The 20,435-nt window shown below is 35.8% G+C and overlaps 1 protein-coding gene across 1 annotated transcript in view; it reads left to right on the top strand.

Moving 5' to 3' along the window:
* The window catches only part of LOC306853632 (PH and SEC7 domain-containing protein 2-like), a 35,345-nt gene that overhangs the window by 12,122 nt on the left and 2,788 nt on the right, over positions 1-20,435 (top strand). The window contains exons 4-14 of the mRNA XM_079391181.1: positions 11,374-11,568; positions 11,676-11,756; positions 12,858-12,970; positions 13,341-13,399; positions 15,576-15,665; positions 16,032-16,075; positions 16,210-16,400; positions 17,688-17,758; positions 18,904-19,061; positions 19,223-19,367; positions 19,965-20,108. Coding sequence (XP_079247307.1) covers positions 11,374-11,568; positions 11,676-11,756; positions 12,858-12,970; positions 13,341-13,399; positions 15,576-15,665; positions 16,032-16,075; positions 16,210-16,400; positions 17,688-17,758; positions 18,904-19,061; positions 19,223-19,367; positions 19,965-20,108 — 1,291 coding nt within the window. The remainder of the gene's footprint in view (positions 1-11,373; positions 11,569-11,675; positions 11,757-12,857; positions 12,971-13,340; positions 13,400-15,575; positions 15,666-16,031; positions 16,076-16,209; positions 16,401-17,687; positions 17,759-18,903; positions 19,062-19,222; positions 19,368-19,964; positions 20,109-20,435) is intronic.

The following is a 20,435-nucleotide window of genomic DNA, read 5'->3' as shown; positions in this document are numbered from 1 at the left end:
GCACTTTCAAGTATTCCTATTGGAAATTTAATAGCAGATTATTATTAGATCACAACTTTGTGCACTCTTTCACTCATTTCTGGGAGATCTGGAGAGAGAGAGAGAAATGCAGTATAAGTCCCAGAGCCAGTGGTGGGACATTGGCAAAATTCAAATCAAATTGTTTTTCCAGAGTTATTCTGTGTATATTAAAAGTTCTTTGGACAATAAGATGGCACAGCTCGAGCAAGAGATACTTCAACTTAATATTGAAGGGGACATTGTTAACACCACTGAGTCTTTGGAACGCAACAAATTTCTTTTGCGGAATCTGTTTGAAACTTCCAGAGGGGAGGAGGATCACTGATGGTCATGGGATTATTTCTTATTTCTGTCTTTTTATGAGCATCTTTACAGAGCTGAACCTTGCGACGAGGAGATGGCTGACCTTCTCCTTCAGGATTTACCTCAATTTTCAGAAGGGGAGAAATCTATGCTTGATAAACCATTGACTTTTGATCTGTAGCTGTTCAAGAGATGTCTTCTGGTAAAGCTCCAGGATTGGATGGAATTAATGGTGATTTTTATAGGCACTTTTGGCCTGTTATTGGAAGGGATTTGTTTTCTGTTTTTTTGGAGAGTTTTAAAAGAGGTACATTTCCAGTGAGTCTACGTAGAGCTGTGGTCACCCTATTGCCTAAAAAGGGGGATCTTGAAGACATCAGATGCTGGCGTCCAGTCTCTTTACTCGGAGTTGACTATAAGATACTTTCAAAGTCTTTAACTAACAGAATGAAACTCTACATTTCCTCAGTGATTCACGCAGATCAGTCATACTGTATTCCAGTAAGGACAATTTTTGATAATATTTTTTTGACTCGGGACTTGATTTCTTTTGCTAAGGTACACAATCTTAATATTAGTTTTGTCTCTTTGGACCAGGAGAAAGCCTTTGATCGGGTGGATCATGGTGGGTTCCTGTTTAAGTGCCTTGAGGTTTTCGGTTTTTTGGTCCATCTATTATTGCCTATATAAGACTCTTATATACTGACACTTATAGCATGCTCAAAATTAATGGTACCCTTACAAGACCTTTCAGAGTAAGCAGAGGCATAAGGCAGGGGTGTGGTCTCTCAGGAATCCTATATGCCATTGCTATTGAACCTTTTTTGGTTGCATTAAGGAACAAGCTGGGTGGCATATCAACAGTGTGTCCGTCTACTTCAGAACTGATAACTGCCAGACTTAGTGCCTACGCTGACGATGTTACTGTTATCATTAGATCTGCTCAAGATGTTATGCATTTGCGAGAATCTCTGGAGGTTTATCAGAGAGCCTCCTCTTCTCGAATCAATTGGCAAAAGTGTGCATCCTTTTTAATGGGTGAATGGAGGCCCTGCAGTACTTCCGCAGAACTGTTCTTGGAGTCTGGAAGGGTTTAAAGTGCTGGGAGTTTTCCTTGGGACTGACCAATATATTCAGAAGAACTAGGATGGTATTTTTGAAAAAGTTTCTGGACGTTTACAAAGATGGAAATGGATTCTGTCTAAATTATCATATAGGGGAAGAGTGCTCATTATTAACAACTTGGTAGCTTCCATGTTGTGGCATCGCTTAAATGTGCTTGACCCACCAAAAGATTTGTTGCAACGTTTGCAGAAGACTTTTGTTGATTTTTTCTGGGATGGCTACCATTGGCTTCCCCCTCCATTCCTTTACTTGCCAGTGAATGAAGGAGGCCAAGGGTTGATTGAATTGGCAGCCAAGGTTAAAGCTATGAGGTTAAAGACGGTTCAAAATCTACTCTACCCTGTTGTTTTTAGGCCATGGGTGTCATTTGGTCTGGCTTTGCTCAGAACTTTTGGTGGCTTCTGCCTTGATAGGCAATTGTTTTTAATGTCTTCTTATGATGGGAATTTTTCAACTAGTGTAAAATTTTATGGTTCTGTGCTAAATGTTTGGAAAGGTTTTAAACTGATTAGACATGAAAACAAGCATTTTGGCCTTGAGGAACCACTGTTTTACAACTCTCTTCTAGGAGATCATATTTGTACATCTAAGACAATTGTTAAAATTTTTATGGAAAAAAGATTGACTAAAGTTTCAGACTTGGTTAATACTTCGTCTAAAACATGGAGGTCAGTGGTGGACATTTGCAATCAGGCTGGTTTTAGATCAGTCAGGATGGTCGAGCAGCTCATATGTGGGTTGAAGGCAGCTCTTCCCTCCACACTCCTCCTGTTTGTTAATTGTTTTCTGTCCGGAGGCTCTTCTAGAGTGTCTTTTCCTAAGTTATTTGTGTCTCCTAAGGTTTGTGTTGAAGGTGGTCAGGAAGGAAAACTGTTGAAATTTAGTAGATTACAAGAGCTTGATTTTCAGGCTGCTGGAAAGAGAGATCTCTATCAGATGTGTATTAAAATCGATTATTTTCAGCATATTAAAGACAGAAGTGATACAAAATGGAGAGGATTTTTAACAGTACCTGCTGACCTTTCTCCTTCTTGGAGGCTTTTTTATAAGAGTCATCTACCTAAACGATGTGGGGATTTGCAGTGGAGGCTACTACACATGCCAATAATTCTCACATTTCTAAATTTAATTTGAATGTTTCGCCACTCATGTTTTATTTGTTTTAATAAAGTGGGTTAAAGTCAAAAGTCTCTCTCTCTCTCTCTCTCTCTCTCTCTCTCTCTCTCTCTCTCTATATATATATATATAAAAAACAGAATTCCTAAAATGTAAACAAATTAAAATGAAAACAGAAAATAAAAAAATAATTAAACTTATGAAAAATATTAATAAATACTTTAATAGTTTATAAATAATACTAAAATAGCACTGTCTAAGAAGAGAGCCAACAATATAGGCCTATATTCAAAAGGTCAGATGGAGTAAAGTAGAAATGTAGACAAATTAAAATACATTTAAAATACTATTTATTCATAGAAAGTGCTTTTAAGTGCAGATCAGTTTCTGCATCTGGAGCTAATCTGTTAACTCTAGTTGAGGTGATACTGAGATGGTCAAGTATAGAGAGAGAGAAGGATGATTATTAGTTCGGATGGTAGAGCGGCATCAGCTGTGATGATTATTGTAACCAATTACGATGGTCATCCAGCTAAATGATCTGATGTTTGTTGATGAAGGGACAAACATGTTGTGACTGCAGGTTACTGAAGCATGCAAATACCACAGATAGCAGACTACACTCGCACACTAACAAGGCACTTTACTGTATCATACATCATAGCAGTTTGGCCCCACATCCTGATCCTAAAGCGATAGCTGCAAATTTTAAAATATAAAGCGTTACGGGCGGATGAATTCAGAAGGATAGAGTGTTTTGTCATGAAGTGATGGTCTGTGTGTGAATGTTGGACGTTATCTGTATCCATTCTGCCTGTATGGAGGTGAGTCCCTGCTGAATGGAAATATTGTACATCTTTGGGCTGCATCACATGTTCCAGTTTGTTGTGAGCTCACATATTTTAGACTTGAAATAATCCATATTTTTCACATACTCAAGTCTCTGGAGTACATTCATAATTTATTTTCCAAGTAAACAGAGGCCTCTGAAAATGCAGAACTCTTTTAACATTTATTTTTCAAAGCTGTTTTAAGTTTAATAGTTTAACTACTGTAAAGATATTTATTTTGAGTATTTTAGTTTATTTTAGTATTTATTTCAGTGTTACTGGTAACAAATTGCACATTCTCAAACTGAATTCTTGGCTCTTGTGATTCTCAACTTGGCTGTTTGCTTCTGACTAGTATTTGTTGTTAGTAACAGTTTCAAACTTAGTCAGATTCCTGTAACAATCATGTTGGCATTTCATTTTACTGTGATAAACCACTAGTGTAAGTAGAAATAGGCCGAATATTGTTCCTTGTGATAATTACCTTTAAGGATTCTATCTAACAAAAAAACTAAAATGCATAATAGTAAATTGGATTGAAATATTTAACCGCCAACAGATCTGATTTCTGAATATGATTTCTATCATAATAATATTCATTAATTAATTAATTAATTAATGCTTTCATTAATACACCCTGAATTCCCCTGAGTATTCAATAGTGTCACATTTTTATGCAATATTCTAAAGGTCTCTTATTTGATGCCATGATGAATGGCTCCCATTTGCTGAAAAAAACAATAGAACCATCACAGGAAATTCTAATGGTGTTCACTACAAATACCATTACAAAGATTACAAACCATCAACTTTTAACCATTAAAACCATTAAAAAATAGTTTTCTGTAGTGTGTCTTGGGACATATTCTATTAGGATTTATAGGTTTTAACAAGCCACCAACAGAAGGTGACCAATTACCAGTAGAGACCCACAGGGTCCATTACAGTTTCCATTAAAACCAATACAAGTCCCATTTTAACCTGTAAAACCCTTACAAATTTTGGGATGGTGTCTATTGTTTTTTTGTTTTTGTTTTTTTCAGCAGGGATATAATTTCCATTAGCCTTTTTTGTTCTATTTATAGGCTGTTACTTGATGTACCAGGCCACGACGGTAAAATAGCCTAACTATTTTTTATTATTCGTCATTGTTGCTATTAGTTATGTTTTGATGAATAAATGTAATAGATTTTGGCATCAGTGAGCGTGAGGGATAACGAGAGGCAAACTCTGATAATAGACGCGTCGGCGCTCCCGGGCTCCGGTCCAGATCGCTACTTCAACATCGGAAATATGGAAATGTGGCTCGGGCAGGACTCATTGAGTAATCCAATCCATCCAGAGCGACTCTCTCCGCCCCCTTCCCTTGTGTCCGACTTTGAGGAACTTCACACTGGGAAGCCGTTGTCGCCAACGCGCCTGAGCCAAACGCGCGCACTGAATTTAGTCGCTTCCAAACTTTTATTTGTCGAAGAACATAAACGGGATGCGGTGACACACCGCCAGAACGCCCCTTTAAGCCGCAGCAGTGTCGAAAACTTACTCCATTTGGGAAAAACCTGATTACTCAATGCGCAAAGCGGCTGAAGGCGAATGGAGTTGAAGGGATTTTTCTCGCTCCGCGCGGGACCGATGCCTGATCTCCAGTGAAAGATGTGGAAAGATGAATATGAGGTGCATTTCGACTTTCTCCTGGGACTTCTGTAAGTTATTACTTAGCTTTTGTTGCTTCTTAATAATGTATAGCAGTTTAAAAGACCTGCAACTGGCGCAAAAGACTTAAAAATGTAGAAACTTGTTTTAATTTCTGTCATTAAGTATACGTTTTATTGTTTTTATGTTTAAAGTATTTATGTATTGACCTTACTGAAGTTAAAAGTCTTGGGTTTTCTTCAATTGTGTAATATATGCAGGCAGGGACTTTGGAACTTCGTTTGTTTGAACTTTTTTTTTTTTTGGTTTGGGACATCTTGCCCTCTGGTCTTTTGTGGACACATCTGTTGGTTGAGTCTCCTCTGTCCTATTTCTCTGTGTAGACTTATAAGTCTTTTTCTATAGATGCAGTCCTTGAAGTCTTCAAATAGGTTTTTGAATATTTTGACCATTATTTCCCAGAAATAAAGAAGTTTAACACTTTGACTTTTTGTGACAACATACCTCATTTGTGGGACCAGCTATTAGCCTGTTAGAAGCTATTCAATTACAATGTTAAAGCAGTTACAAAAAATAAAAATGTAAAAATATACCACCAAACAAATACATCAAACAATTGTTTTTACCAGCAAATATTATAATTGATGATTTGCATAAAATTACAACCTGTAAAACATGACACAACTTGTCGGAATAAAACTGCAACGACCTGCCCTGACCTGAGATTTATGATGGGGGGGGGGGGGGGGGGGGGGGGCTTTGTGCAAAGAACATCAATCTTTCAGTTATCTGCCTGTATTATATATTTGTCACTGGTCTGAATGTATGCCAGTGTGGTTTTATTTTATTCACTGTTTGCATATTTTTTTGTACCACTTTTTTAACTTAATTTAATGGAAAAATATTACATACATTATTGTACTTTAAAACTGTTTTGAGCTAGATACCAGCATACAAAACCACTGATTAAAAAAAAAAAAAACATTTATTTTGGAGTATATTAGTCGCCAAGTGGATTTGGGTTCCATTGAGTTCCATAGTATGAGTAAAAATACTATGGAAGTCAATGAGACCCAAAACTGTTTGTTTTCCAACAGAATTAAAAAACATCTTCTTTTGTGTTCCACAGAAGAAATAAATGTAAACAAGTTTTTAATGACATGAGGGTTAGTAAATGATTATAGAATTGTAATTTTTGGGTGAACTATCCCTTTAATCCCTCAACTCTTCCATCATTAAATGGTTTTTGGATAAATACATAGCCTGAGGTTCTATATATTGTGAGTGTGTGTTTGGTTACCTAAACCCATTGTAACCAAAATGTTTTCATTGCACATTCTGATGTGTAATGCATTTCTGTCCGACCCTGCTGGTTTGATGTATTCCAGTAAGAGAACACACAAAGGGGGATTTGTGTTTTGGCTAACTGACAAGGCCGCAGCAACTCCTTCACACCTCACTTTATTCGTCCAACACACCCTCTCCGACGGCATCAAACGGGCAGAGAGAGACGCTGGCATGTGAGTCATAGACAAGCAGTCTCATGTTTAATCTCCTGCCTGGCTCAGCAGCAGTGCAGGTCCATACAGAGACACGACTGCTGGCTTCTCTTACAATGTTTGTCTACCCTCTAGAGCAGGACATCTGGCTGTGATTTGTTTTTAACTAATGAAGAAGTATGTGTGTGTGTGTGTGTGTGTGTGTGTGTGTGTTGTCTAGGAATTAAAAAACCTTACAAAGAGTGCACTGGTGGTACTATGGTACAGTGGTGGTATCGGATGGTAATATTGTGGTACTTTGACATATACAGTGATACTAAATTACCATAGTCCTATACCATGCTACAAAAAAAATATAAACATTAAATACCAAAGTATCTATCTATCTATCTATATCTGTCTGTCTGTCTGTCTGTCTGTCGGTCTGTCTGTCTGTATCTATGTATCTATTTTCCTGTGGAGGATCTTGGAGAAAATGTATAAAAATAAAATGATAATACAATTATTTACTTAAATGTCATACAAACATAGCTCATTGGCTCCTGTAATATTATATGTCCATGGCAATGTCCTACTTAGGTTCCTTTAGGAATCGATAATACTATAACTGTGCAATCTATCATTATTATTGATCACAGCAGCCCGGTGGCAGATGGAGAATTATTGCTTTCCGATCAGGTTTGTTCAGTCATTATGTACACAGGACTAAAATACAAACAGCCAGCTGTTTTGACACCTGACTGCTGAAAGATTATGTCAGGGGCGCTGAAGTAGTCAGAGAGTCTGGCGATCTAATTCACACCTGTCTGTGCAGACACATGTGCTCACATACTATAGATGTGAGTCATATTTGTGATGATTCAGTGAGTGCTTGACAGGAAGAGGGAAAAAGATGGTTGTTCAACCTAAACTCAGATGACATTTCGTCATACCTTAATTTAATGTTGTAATGTATTACTGATGGATAAGTTTAACAACACTGGTCAATCAATCATGTGAGCAATAATTTAGCAGATACCAGATCATATGTACCGTATATGACACCATTTCTAATTCTTCAAAATTTTTAAGCCCCTTCATTAAAATGTATTTCTCGTAACTTAGTAGTAATTAAAAATGATCTATTCCATCTATGCCAGATGTTACAAGCCAAGATGTACAGTTTGTTTGTTCATAAGAACAGATTTGGAGAAATTTAGCATTACATCACTTGCTCACCAATCGATCCTCTGCAGTAAATGGGTGCCGTGAGAATGAGAGTTCAAACAACTAATAAAAATATCACAATAATCCACATGTAATCCAGACGACTCCAGTCCATCAATTATCATCTTGTGAAGTGAAAAACTGTTCATTGGTAAGAAACAAAGGTGTTGTAAACCATCACTTTTGGCCAAAATACCAGTCCATAATCCATTATAACGCTTTCTCTAGTGGAAAAGTCCATCCCCTATTGTCCTCTCGCATCAAAATTCACAGACATATAGAATAGTTTTGGATTGTTTTCATTTACAAACAGTGTTTGGTCTGTGCATACTTTGCTTTTCTGACTCAGATGAGATGACTGGAGCAAGCAGCATTATGAATAGAGGACTCAAATTTTAGCCGGAAGCAATAATTTGAAGTTTAATGCATTAATGCAGCCTTTCACTTCACAAGTTTTTAATTGGTGATTTGTTAATTATTGTGTTGTTTTATCAGCTGTTTGGACTCGGCACCATTGGTAAACAAGTGATGTAATGCTAAATTTCTCCAAATCTGTACTGATAAAGAAACAAATTTATCTACATCTTGAATGGCCTGATGGTGGGTACATTTTCAGCAAATTCTGAAATACTTTTGTGGTCTCTGAATGAAATTGGGAATCATTTATCACCTTGAACTACTTGAACTGCTGCTCATCACGTAGCGTTCCTGTTGCTTTGTTCTTCACCTAGAATTACAGTATGTACCCTGTGCAATCCTGCCTGCTTGACTGCTCGCTCTGTGCCATGTGAGATTTGTCGGGGCTTTTCTAGGACACTGTGGGTAATGCTGATGAAGGGGCCATCTGCTTGGGAGGGACACAAATTACACCCTCTTTCTTTCTCCCGGAACACCAGGTTCTACTGGCGCCATGGCAACCAACACATTACCGTTCCTTATCGAGTTTAGAGCTAATGCAATTGTGCTAATCAAATTATGCAAAACAATTTGACTCATCCACAATGAAAATGACAGCCATAATTTATTCAGATGGCTGTGGATATGCATCATGACTAAACTGTTGACCAGTAAGCATATGCCATCTGTATTCGCAGTGTGTTTCTCTTCATGTCTGCTCGCAGAGTGATGACAGCATCCTTTTAATTTGTCCTTTGCAATTCATTTGGTCTAGGCTGCATTGAGTTGATCAAAAATACAGTAAAAAATATTGTGAAATATTGCAGTTTATGTTAATATATTTTAAAATGCAATTTATTCTTGTGATGAAAAGCTAAATTTTCATCATTACTCCAGCCTTCTGTGTCACATGATCCTGACTTATTCTAATATGCTGATTTGCTTATTAAGAAAGATTTCTTATCATTATTAATATTGAAAAAAATTGTGATGCAAACATTTTTGAAGTATTCCTTGATGAATAGAAAGTTCAAAAGAAGAACCTTTCTTTAAAATAAAAATTTTAATTTCTTTTTCTTTTAACCCCAAACCGTTAAAAGCTGTATATAAAGTCACAATTGATGACTAGTTGTCCAAAAATATTTATTGTGCCATTGTGTACAAGAAGCTTGGCATGGTAAAACTCTAAGAGAAGTGTTTTAATGTCAAAGTGTCAAGATATCTTGCTTTCAAAAACACATCTCAAGACACATTACATTGCACTCAGTCTAGATATTTTTGAACACAACACATCTTGTATAAACATCTTGTGAGAAACACATCCGATCTGGGTCAGGTATCCCAAAAGCCTAAATTATAGTAATTATTCAGGCAACCCAATGAAAATATGAAGTTCTGTACATTCCTACACTCTTAAAAATAAAGGCGATTAAAAGGTTCTTCATAGTGATGCCATAAAAGAACCATTTAGTCAAAGGTTCTTTGAACCATCATCAAAGAACCACCTCTTACCTTTTTATAATCTGAAGAACCTTCTTTCACCACAAAGAACCTTTTGTGAAACAGAAAGGTTCTGCAGATGTTAAAGCTTCTTTATGGAACCATTTAGACAAAAAAGGTTCTTCTATGGCATTGTGAAGCTCCTTTATTTTTAAGAGTGTAATATGTTTATAATTGCAATGAAACACCACAAGGCACATTAGTTTATGCGCAGTTAGCTGTGTACCATAACCAGACATAATTTAATAAATAAATCATATAAAGCTTGGTGTCTGTCACTTCAGTAATGGCCTGCCTGACTCATGCAGGTTCTGTCCTCTCTGGGGCTCAGCAGTCGACGCAAAAACGCCTCATCCCAAATTACAGCTTCATTTAAAGAACATCCTAATGAGTCACTCGCCTCCATCGCAGTAATTGTACACATCGAGATTTTAATTAGTTGAATTAGATGTGCCGTTTCTTGGATGAAAAAAAAAGATTGTGTTTCTCTCAAGATGCTCTTTGCTACCCATGAGCTAAATGCTAATTCAGTGGCATGACTTGCAAGAGAATTTGAATGGGCTTGGATTGAACACTTATATCAATAGCCTAAATTTGAACACAAGTGTACACACTAGGATCTTTGCTGTAATGTAGGGTTATATAATCTCTGTCAATCTCTTATAGGATTAGCCAATAGCGGTGGGCTGGGGGGGGGGGATTTGGATGTAACAAAGTAACACATCTTATGGAAAAAGCAGATCAAACCCTGTTGGTTGGAACACAAGTTTACCATAGTGGTTTACCATCTCTAGTCAGCTCAAACAAAATGGTCTGGCATGTTGAACGTGGTCTCAGCAGCTACTATTTAAACCATCTAATGATAAATGGCTCACTAGAAACCATCTTAAACACTGTTTCTCATCCAGGGGGCCTCAGCAAAGATGACTTAATTTTTTATAATTAAATATATTTTTGTTGTTGTTGTTGTTGTTAATATATTACAAACAATCTAAATTAAAATACTAACAAAATATATATAATCAAGCAATCACAAAATGAACTGTGTTTAATTAATTGACCTTTATCACGTAAATTAAATGTTTCTGTTAATAAAATGTTATACTTAACGCGTTATAGTCATGGTTCTAATAATATTATATAGTAGGAGTGGAGAAAAATATTGATTCTCTGATGCATCGTGCTTCTGAATCGATTTTGTATAATAATAATCAAACGGCAAAAATGCTGATAAAAAGCAAAACATATTTAACTCTCCTCATCTGAAAGATTTTGCGATACTTTACTTTTTAGTTTTTTTTGCTTGTAATGTGTTTCTTTGTACCCTTTTCAATGTGTTCCCTTATTACATTATATTTGCTTATGTTTTAATTAGTTAATCATACTTAACATACAATTGTTTTGATTTTATTATTATGTAATTATTTTAAAATGTACTTACAAGTAATTTAATAAAAGTGCACAAATAAGTGTTATATTATTAGAAGTCAATAGTATCCTTAATTAATAAAAAAAATGCATATCAAGAGTAGTTTTAGAATTGGATTGTGATTCCCACCTCTATTATAGTGTCCTTTGAATATTATGTTGGACAGTGGGGGTCTTTGTGTCAAAAAGTTTGAGAAACACTGATCTAAAAGCATCCATCATCTAAAATCTTGGCTGTATTTTCCATCTGGGCATTGATGTTTTTTTCTTTTCCTTGTTTGTTTCTGCCAACCTAGTGATGCCAACCTCACAGATGTGCTGTGCGACTCGGACTCTGAGTTGGGCAGCGTGGACACGTTGGAGAGGGGCAGCACGGATACTCTTGCCAACGGCTGCCGCGTCGATGCAGATGCTGCCAAACGGCTGGCTAAGCGGCTCTTCTATCTGGAGGGCTTCAAGCGCTGTGACGTGGCACGACACCTGGGCAAGAAGTGAGTATTTGTGTGTGAATGAGCCTACTGTATAGGAAAGGGAGTGGAATAAAACAGTTTTCATTTATACCCACAATCCCTCTCTTCCTTGTCTCTTTCTCCTGCAGTAATGAATTCAGCCAGTTGGTGGCATCGGAGTACCTGAGCTTCTTTGATTTCACGGGGTTGTCATTAGACAGAGGGCTAAGGTGAGAACATTTCAACCACAAAATACAACCAAGATTGTTAGTGTCCTGAATAGTGCAAATACTTATCCTAACCGAAAACAAAATGACAAATGTACCAACGAAATCACAGTCAGACTGAACATATTTGATGTGTAGCGTGTAAGATTTCAGTGTGGGCAGGTCAGAAATGTAATATAACAATAGGATTCTGTTGTTGTGTAACGTTTTTTAAAAGCACGCCACATATGTAGCTGCTTCATTGTTTCTGTGTATTATTATGGTAAAGCTGCAATAAGAGGAAGAAGTTTATTTTAGATTAATACTCACGCATGTCACATATTAATGTCTCAGTTCCACAAATACCCCTGAAACTGGAAGAAGTTAAGCATGCCATTACTTAAATACCTGCATTGCAAGAAGAGGAGGAACTAAGTGCAGTTGCACAGCGCGGTTAAGAATATTTCAGTCCTGGACTAACAATAGTTCTCTGGATACAACGATAATTATCACAGACAGTGAATGGAAGCTCTGATTCGGGCTAGACTAAAGTTACTGGCCCGAAACACACTCTGTGCAAGTACATGAAGTACAAGTGCATGAAACTATTTTGGGGTGCTTATGACATGAATTTGAGAACACAACATCTGCCAATCATTAACTTGTAATGAGAAGAGCTTATAAAGATAAGCTTTAAGGGTGTCCTGCTGTTTTCCACCAAAATAAATGCTTTAATAATGATAATTATTATTATTGTTATAGTTTTATTGTCATACTGATATATGATTTTGGGGCCAAATAGTGCAATCTCAACAATCACAGCAAGACTGGAGCTTAAAATATGCATTTTAAAATGCAATCATGATTCATGTTTATATCGATTTTTTTCTGAAATTGTGGAGTCCTAAAACGTACATAAATTCTTCTACTGTTGCCATGCAAGCCAAAATTCATCTGTTGTTGCTTTTATTGAATGTCAGACTGCACTAAATAGCACAATGCAAGTACAATACATTACAAGTACTCTAAATAATATATATATATATATATATATATATATATATATACTGTCTATGGTATATATTTGTATTATAGCAGTACTAGCATATCTTCATGTCATTGCAGGAACTTCCTGAAGGCGTTTCCTCTGATGGGAGAGACGCAGGAGAGAGAACGTGTGCTGGTGCACTTCTCCAAACGCTTCTGTCACTGTAACACAGAAGCTCTCACCTCAGAGGGCAAGTGCATTTCTCTAGATTTAGCTTATGCTATGTAGCTCATATTTTATGATGGCAGCTCATAATGTATTTCAATTAACTTTTATGGTACATGAGTGAATTTACATCTAAAAGCTCTGGTAAGACAGCCTTCTAAAACGGCATCTTCACTGAAATGTAACCTCATGAGTGACTTATTGGAACTTTTGTTTTATGTTAGCATATTGCTAGCCTAGCAAATGATGCTTATGATGCTTTAAATCTCCTGTGATGTGCAACTATGCAGGTGGTTTGGTTTTGAAACAGTGTTTTAGTTTGAAAATATGTGTTCTATAGAATGTATGATTTCTTATTATCTAACTCTTGTTTTTCCTAACTCTTTTTTTAATAGATGGCGCTCACACACTGACCTGTGCACTTATGCTTCTTAACACAGACCTGCATGGACACGTATGTATTCAGCTCTTCTTTAGGTCATTAATGCCAAACATGTCTGGCACTAACAAGTTAATTAGCCTCATAATTTTAGTTACTGCAATAACTGGATCTACTAGCAATTACAATCCAGTCTAATTGCAGAAGCAAATATTGATTGATCTGGAAACAAACCATCTTCATTCCTGTCTCATATTTCTATATTCTGTATTCACACCAAAAAGTTGATCAGTACCCTGATGTTAAGTATTGATTTTGCATTAATAACTGGTTGACTGTACACCATCCAACATATTAAATGTCTAGTGGTCACTATACAAATATATTTGACTTCAGAAGGCCAAGACTGACGATTTTCAAGAAAGTATTAAAAAAATATAATATTTGAAGATGATGCTAATGAACCGTTATCAACAACTAAACTGAAAACCTCACCATATGCACTTCATAGTGTCATTTTCCTTAACAATCTTCTTCTTGTTGTGTTTCTCTTAGTAATATTACAGTTCTCTCTGACTTTGACCTAAGCATGTCTCTCTCTCTCTCTCCATTTTTTCTCTAACTCATTTTGCGGCAGGTGGTAAGTGCTTCGCTCTCCTCCTCTGTTCTTCTTTGTGTTTTTCTTCTCTTTTAATGGCTTCAGCTTTAATGTCTTTTCAGAACGTTTTCATCCATCATTCGTGGAATATTACTCATCTAAAGTAGATCTCTGTGGTAGGAGGGAGACAGACAGACTGAGATATTGATTTGTGTGGTTGGTCTGGTTTGATACTGCCATCTGCTGACAGCTTTGTCAACTGCATGGGGTTTAGAAATAACTGGTGTAGTTCTGAATATAGTTCGTTTTTTATCTCTATGATTTGATCTCTATATTGTTACATTTGCATTTTGTAATCACTCAGTTTTCAATATGGTAATGTATATTTACAAAAGATTGCCATGGGACTGTAGATTCTGCCAAAAGACCATACTAAATTCTCAACTACAGTTATTGTTACTGCTGTAAACCATAATAAATTAATATTATATCTCCTTCAAACTGTGAAAGAAGCTTTCACAATCTTCCTGTCATAAGTCTAAGGATCATTATTAATATCGCTCATGGATCTGAAAAGCATCATTTGTGCTAGACATGAGTGATGCCTTAAATGATGCAGTTTGTTGAGGAGAGGTTTATTATTACTTTTGTAAGTAAGCAGGCATATTTTTTTTCTGGCAGATGATAAACGAGGTGAAAACTTCACACAGATTTACACTGAAGTAGATCTTGAGTCATATTAGTTCTAGTCATTAGTTCTAGAAGTATTTTTTCCATTAATTTTTGTATATAGATAGATAGATAGATAGATGTAGATATACATATGTATATGTAGATATATAGATAGATCGATACACGCACGTCACTCACACACACACACACACATTTTCCCTCTATAAAAATAAGCTGAAAAATGTGAACAGATGGCTTCATCAAAAGGATGTACCATTGATTAACAACCTTGAAACTCACAGTATGTCTTTCTTTAAAGCTTTATAAGTTATTGTTAAAAATCTGTTTCCCTGTGGAGAAAATGAATTCAGTTTTTACTTCCAGAACCCGACTATTGCACTCTATACAACATCCTGGCAACCACGTGCAACAATTCAGTATTGCGTTGGTGGCTTGCATGTACAAGCATGACATACATTTAAAAAGAAATGCAGTTATGTGTAATATTTTGTTCTGTTGTCAGATAATGTTAGTTTACCACAGGTAAAGGTTTTTTTATTTTTTAATCAGTTGACCCTTCGCTAAGTGCGATATTAGAAATATTACTGACAAATCCTACTGCATCTTTGCAGTTGTTATTGTTTGTTTTGCTCTTTTCTAATGTAAGTAAATGTAAGGATCTCTTGTGTTTTGAGAGGTTTTACAGGAATTTAACAAAATATGGTTAAACGTTGTTGTCAGGGCCCTTATAATATTGACACTGAGAGGTTATAAATTATGTTTTGCCTCTTTTTCCAAATCTTTAAATAAATCTTGAGAAGTGGATGCTGTGGATTAAACAACCCTCAAGTCTTAGATGGCAACAGTTTTGAAGGATAGCTTAGCAGAGGGTCAGTTGTTTCCGTCAATGATATGATGAGCCTAATTGGCATATATGTCATTATTATTATTGTAACACAGTATTGTGTTATTGTATTGCAGAATATTGGAAAGAAGATGTCTTGCCAGCAGTTCATTAGCAATCTGGACGGCCTCAACGACGGCAAAGATTTTCCCAAAGAATTGCTCAAGGTAATTATTTGGAAACACGGCAGACATGTATTTGCTTCCTTTATTTCTGTTATATTATTGACAAGCATCAGTATGAAAAAGAAACATCGCTTCAGAAAAACACATGCATGTTTACTGATAGAGTGTGATTTCTCACCAAACCTGACTGATTTCATTAAAACACTTGCAGGAACTAAGTAACCGCATAATGCGCATATTGTAATTGCATTTTTGAATGCAACAAAAGACGCATTCGTGTTTAAATTGGATTCAAAAGCATATTGTTTCATATGCTCGGCCCCATAAGCCCGTCTGACTATATTGGTCTAGTTGTGGTGTTTGAGACGTACGGTATTAACAGTCTCATATGTCTCTGTCCTGGTTTAGGTGCTCTATAACTCAATAAAGAACGAGAAGCTGGAGTGGGCGATGTGAGTATCCAATATCATCCCCAGGAGTCAAGTGCGCTCACATTATCATGTGACTTCTGGGGCTAATCTGCGTGTAATGTGCGCAGTTCCTGCACACGTGCATTAATGCTGGTTAATCCGGTCTGTTTCTGCAGCGAGGAAGAGGAGTTGAGGAAGAGTCTGTCGGAGCTGGTAGAGGAGCAGTGTGAGGCGGGAGGGAAGAGGGTTGTCAGGGTAACGGACGGCAGTAACCCTTTCATCGCCATTCCGCTTTTACTCAACGCTGCAACGTACAAACACGGCATTCTGACACGCAAAAGCCACGCAGACATGGACGGAAAACGCAGTACGTGTCATTTGTTTGTTCTGCAAAATCATGCTTTTGGTATTCATTTCCCAGTGCTGTTTCCACATCATTTCCTGTAATTTTTCCTTTGTCTGTATCAATATAAGAGGCAAATATAACAGATAAATAAATTAATAAACACAAAGGTAAATCATGTCTCTCTTCCAACCTCCAAAACCTAGTGTGCTGCCTATTAAGGCAACATTTGAAGATATCAGGTATGTTCTTCCATTTTAATTACACTAAGATGCCTTCATTTGGCCAATAATTTGATTCCTCATTTTAGCCAAAATTACCAAAATTTGAAATTAAATTTTATCTGCAAGTTAACTATAATTTTTATTTCACTATTATTTTTAGTATTTAGTTTTTTAAGTGTTTCATCTAATATTTATATTTAGTTTGTTTCAGCTTTATTTCAGTAACTTGAAAAATGTTTTTAATAACTGTAGTTTTAGTTTTATTTGACAATAAACAAGCTCAGTGAAAAATAAAGATAAAAGAGCAGTTGAATATAAATATACTTATTTTATTAAATGTTGAAAAAGTTAGATGAAAAAAAATATGAAATATATATTTACATATACTTTTATTAAATTATCAGATGCTTTTACCCAAAGTGACTTACAAATTAGGAACATTGCAGGTAATTTGTCACAGAGCCAACAATATCTGTAGCATACAATTGCAGAGCTAGATTAGAAAACAAGTAAGAGAGTTATATATTTTATAAGCTATATATCTTTATAAATATAATTTTTATATTTTTATTATACTTTTTTGCATATTTAAGTATATTTTGCATATTTAATTTTTTTATAATTTATAAGTGTAAGTATTTTATGTTATATTTAATGAGTGTTGTGTATTTTATGTTGATTTGAGTTTGTGTTGTGTGTGGCAGCGCTTCTTATGTAGAACACTCCAAATATGTCAATTATCAGGTTCCATGATGGTTAGGATGTTGTCTTTTAAGGTAGCTGGCTACATAGGCAGTAAACAGCAGGTTTTGGAGCAGAGCTAATGTCAAGGAATGCAATAATTCAGCATTATTTAGGACTTGCCAAGATTTCCTTCTGTTTAATACTGCAGCTGCTTTAATTAAAACAATTAGGTTGTATCTTCCATTGTGGTGGAGTTCATTTGTGAGCAGTGAAGTTTGTTCTAGAGATTTTCTTTCCTCGACTTGTGTTGCTGCAAACAACAGCGGAGCTTATTAGTGAAGTGTGTCTTTAGTCTGTCTCTCTCTCACACACACTTTTTCTCTTTTATTCTGTCTCTCTGCAGCCCCGAGAGGACGCAGAGGCTGGAAGAAGTTTTATGCCGTGCTGAAGGGGATGATTCTCTACCTGCAGAAAGTAATTTAAATCTACTTCCCACACACTCTCACACACACCACACACAGTCATACTATATTTTGCAGTATGTGTACTATAATATGTGTAAGGAATAGTCAGATAACCAACTACATTTGCCAGAATGTCCAACAAGAGCCCACTACGCTGATTACTGTTTTCCACAGTGTGCAATGCATTTGATGTTTACAGTGTTCTTTTACAGTTTATAATCACTTTTTTAAACACATTATTTAATAAGACTTCCTAGAGTTCACATTTAATACACAAATTGTATTCAGAATGCAAAATAATAGGTACATTTATTACTCGACTCATTGCATTATGTATCCTATTGAATTAGATCATGTGACAACAGTGAAGTTTAAAATGTTACAAAGTGCGCTCTGTTTAAAATACATAAGGCAATATACATTATGACATACAATTTGCTAACAGTGTCTACTCTAGTATTCCAGTCTGAACATACAGTAGTCATAGACTCTTTTCCAAAACATAATGAGTTGCCTTGCTGTCTGCTATCTACATAGGCAGCTTTCTTCTAAGGTGACTTAATCAAACCTCATAACTGACTAATTTAATTTAATTACTCTTTTATACTAATATTATACTAGTTTTTAATATTATTTTATTACTATTTTTTGTTTTAAATTTTGTTTAATTACTAATAATTTTGTTGTCTGCTTTTATCATTCTTAGAATTTTTTATTGCAGTTTTACTTTACTTTTTAATTTTCAACAAGTTCATTCTCTAGGTAACATTTCATTCATTTATTTTTATAATTATTATTTCAATGAATAATGTTAATTAATTTAATCAATAAACACAAATAGTGGGTAACCAAGCCTGCTTTATTAGTACTTTTCAGTACTGAATGAAATAAATGCATTCTTCTAATTTATATTTTGCTCACTTTTTCACTTTAAAGGATACATTCTGTACTGTTTCACTATTTGACCAAAAGCAGATTTCTTGTAACAGCATAATTATCTAATCTAGTTATGTTGCTTGCTTTTGGAATTGCCTTTGTGGTGCCTTAAAATACCGCCTACTTTGGCAGCTCAGTAGGGTTTTGGAACGCAGCCATTGCCTCTCTATCATTTATTTTCATTTTTGCATTCACTCTCTGTCTCCCCCGTATGGTCAGGATGAGTATAAGCCTGATAAAGATCTGTCAGAGGTGGACCTGAAGAACGCAGTACGGGTTCATCACGCTCTTGCTACTAGGGCCTGTGACTACAGCAAAAGACAGAACGTCCTCAAACTCAAGACTTCGGACTGGAGGGTCTTCCTCCTGCAGGCCCCGTAAGCATCAAACCTCTTCAACTGCTCCGAGAATCTGTTGCTTTTACTGTAGTTGCTAGTTAACCGTCCACTATGTCACAGAGTACTAGGGTCAGATTGCATTAATTGGTTTCTTGTTTGCCTTTCCCTTTAAATGTGTGTGTGTGTGTGTGTGTGTGTAGGAGTGAAGAGGAGATGATGTCATGGATTTTCAGGATTAATCTGGTCGCTGCTCTTTTCTCGGCTCCTGCTTTTCCCGCTGCCATCGGCTCCATGAAGAAATTCTGCAGACCACTGCTGCCTTCATCCACAACGAGACTCAACCAGGTGTGCAAATATAACTATAAACCGTCTACAGACTAATGAACTTCATTACGTAGTGGAAGAATTTGGACATTTGATTATTATATTATTAATGATGGTGTCAAAGTAAACAATGGTGTTAAACTATTGCACAATACTCTATGAGAATACTGTATCCCATGATGCAATGGGGTCATATTGACCTTCCTTTTCCAGTTTGACAAATGTACTTGGAGCAATAACAAAACATGATTTTGTTTTATGTTCATGACATTGATTTAAAATGATGATTTTACTCATTCCTCATTCATTTATAAACAGATTAAAAATGCAACAAAAAAAAAAAACTTCTCGCCCTCATTTTGTTCCAAACCTGATTTTATATCATTATAAAATATTACATATAATTATTAATTATATCTTTTTAAAATCATATAAAATTTTTAATAAATATTTTCCTACTGAATTGAATAATGTAATGATGTAATGAAGGTTTGTGACAATGGTATAGTAATTATTACTAATGTAATGTATAGCATTGTATAAGCCTATTGTTGACTGTTCAACAAAAGTTGTAAGTGTTGTACAGTATTTACATAATGGTGGTGCTAATTTATACAGGAGGAGCAACTGAAGTCCCATGAGAATAAACTGAAGCAGATTTCTCTGGAGTTGGAGGAACACAAGAGGAGCCCACCAGATCTGATGCCCAAGAGCAAAGAATCAGAAGAGTATCGAATTAAAGAGCACTATTTAACCTATGAGGTCAGAACAATACAAAGTCATCTGTCTCAGAGCTTATATTATATGCTTTTTAGATGTTACAATTATGCTTTAGCTCTTGTATAGGCCTGATGGAACATGTAGGTTTGAGTCAAACTTGTTAGAAAACACATCTTTTAACCTTTGTTTTAGTTATCAAGTGATTGGTTTTAGCTGATTAAGTACTCATTGGTCATAAAATAGCATCTGTAAAACATCTTTATCAGTGGTCCCCAATTGGTGGGTCGTGACCAAAAAATAGGTCACAAGTCTGTTCTGATCATGGTCCTGGTCAACAGGGAAAATAATGTGAATCACCAATAGTAAAAT

Source organism: Barbus barbus (assembly GCF_936440315.1).
Source record: "Barbus barbus genome assembly, chromosome: 33".
Lineage (NCBI taxonomy): Eukaryota > Metazoa > Chordata > Actinopteri > Cypriniformes > Cyprinidae > Barbus > Barbus barbus.
The sequence above is the reverse complement of the archived record's forward strand: the minus strand, read 5'-3'. Positions and strand labels throughout refer to the sequence as shown.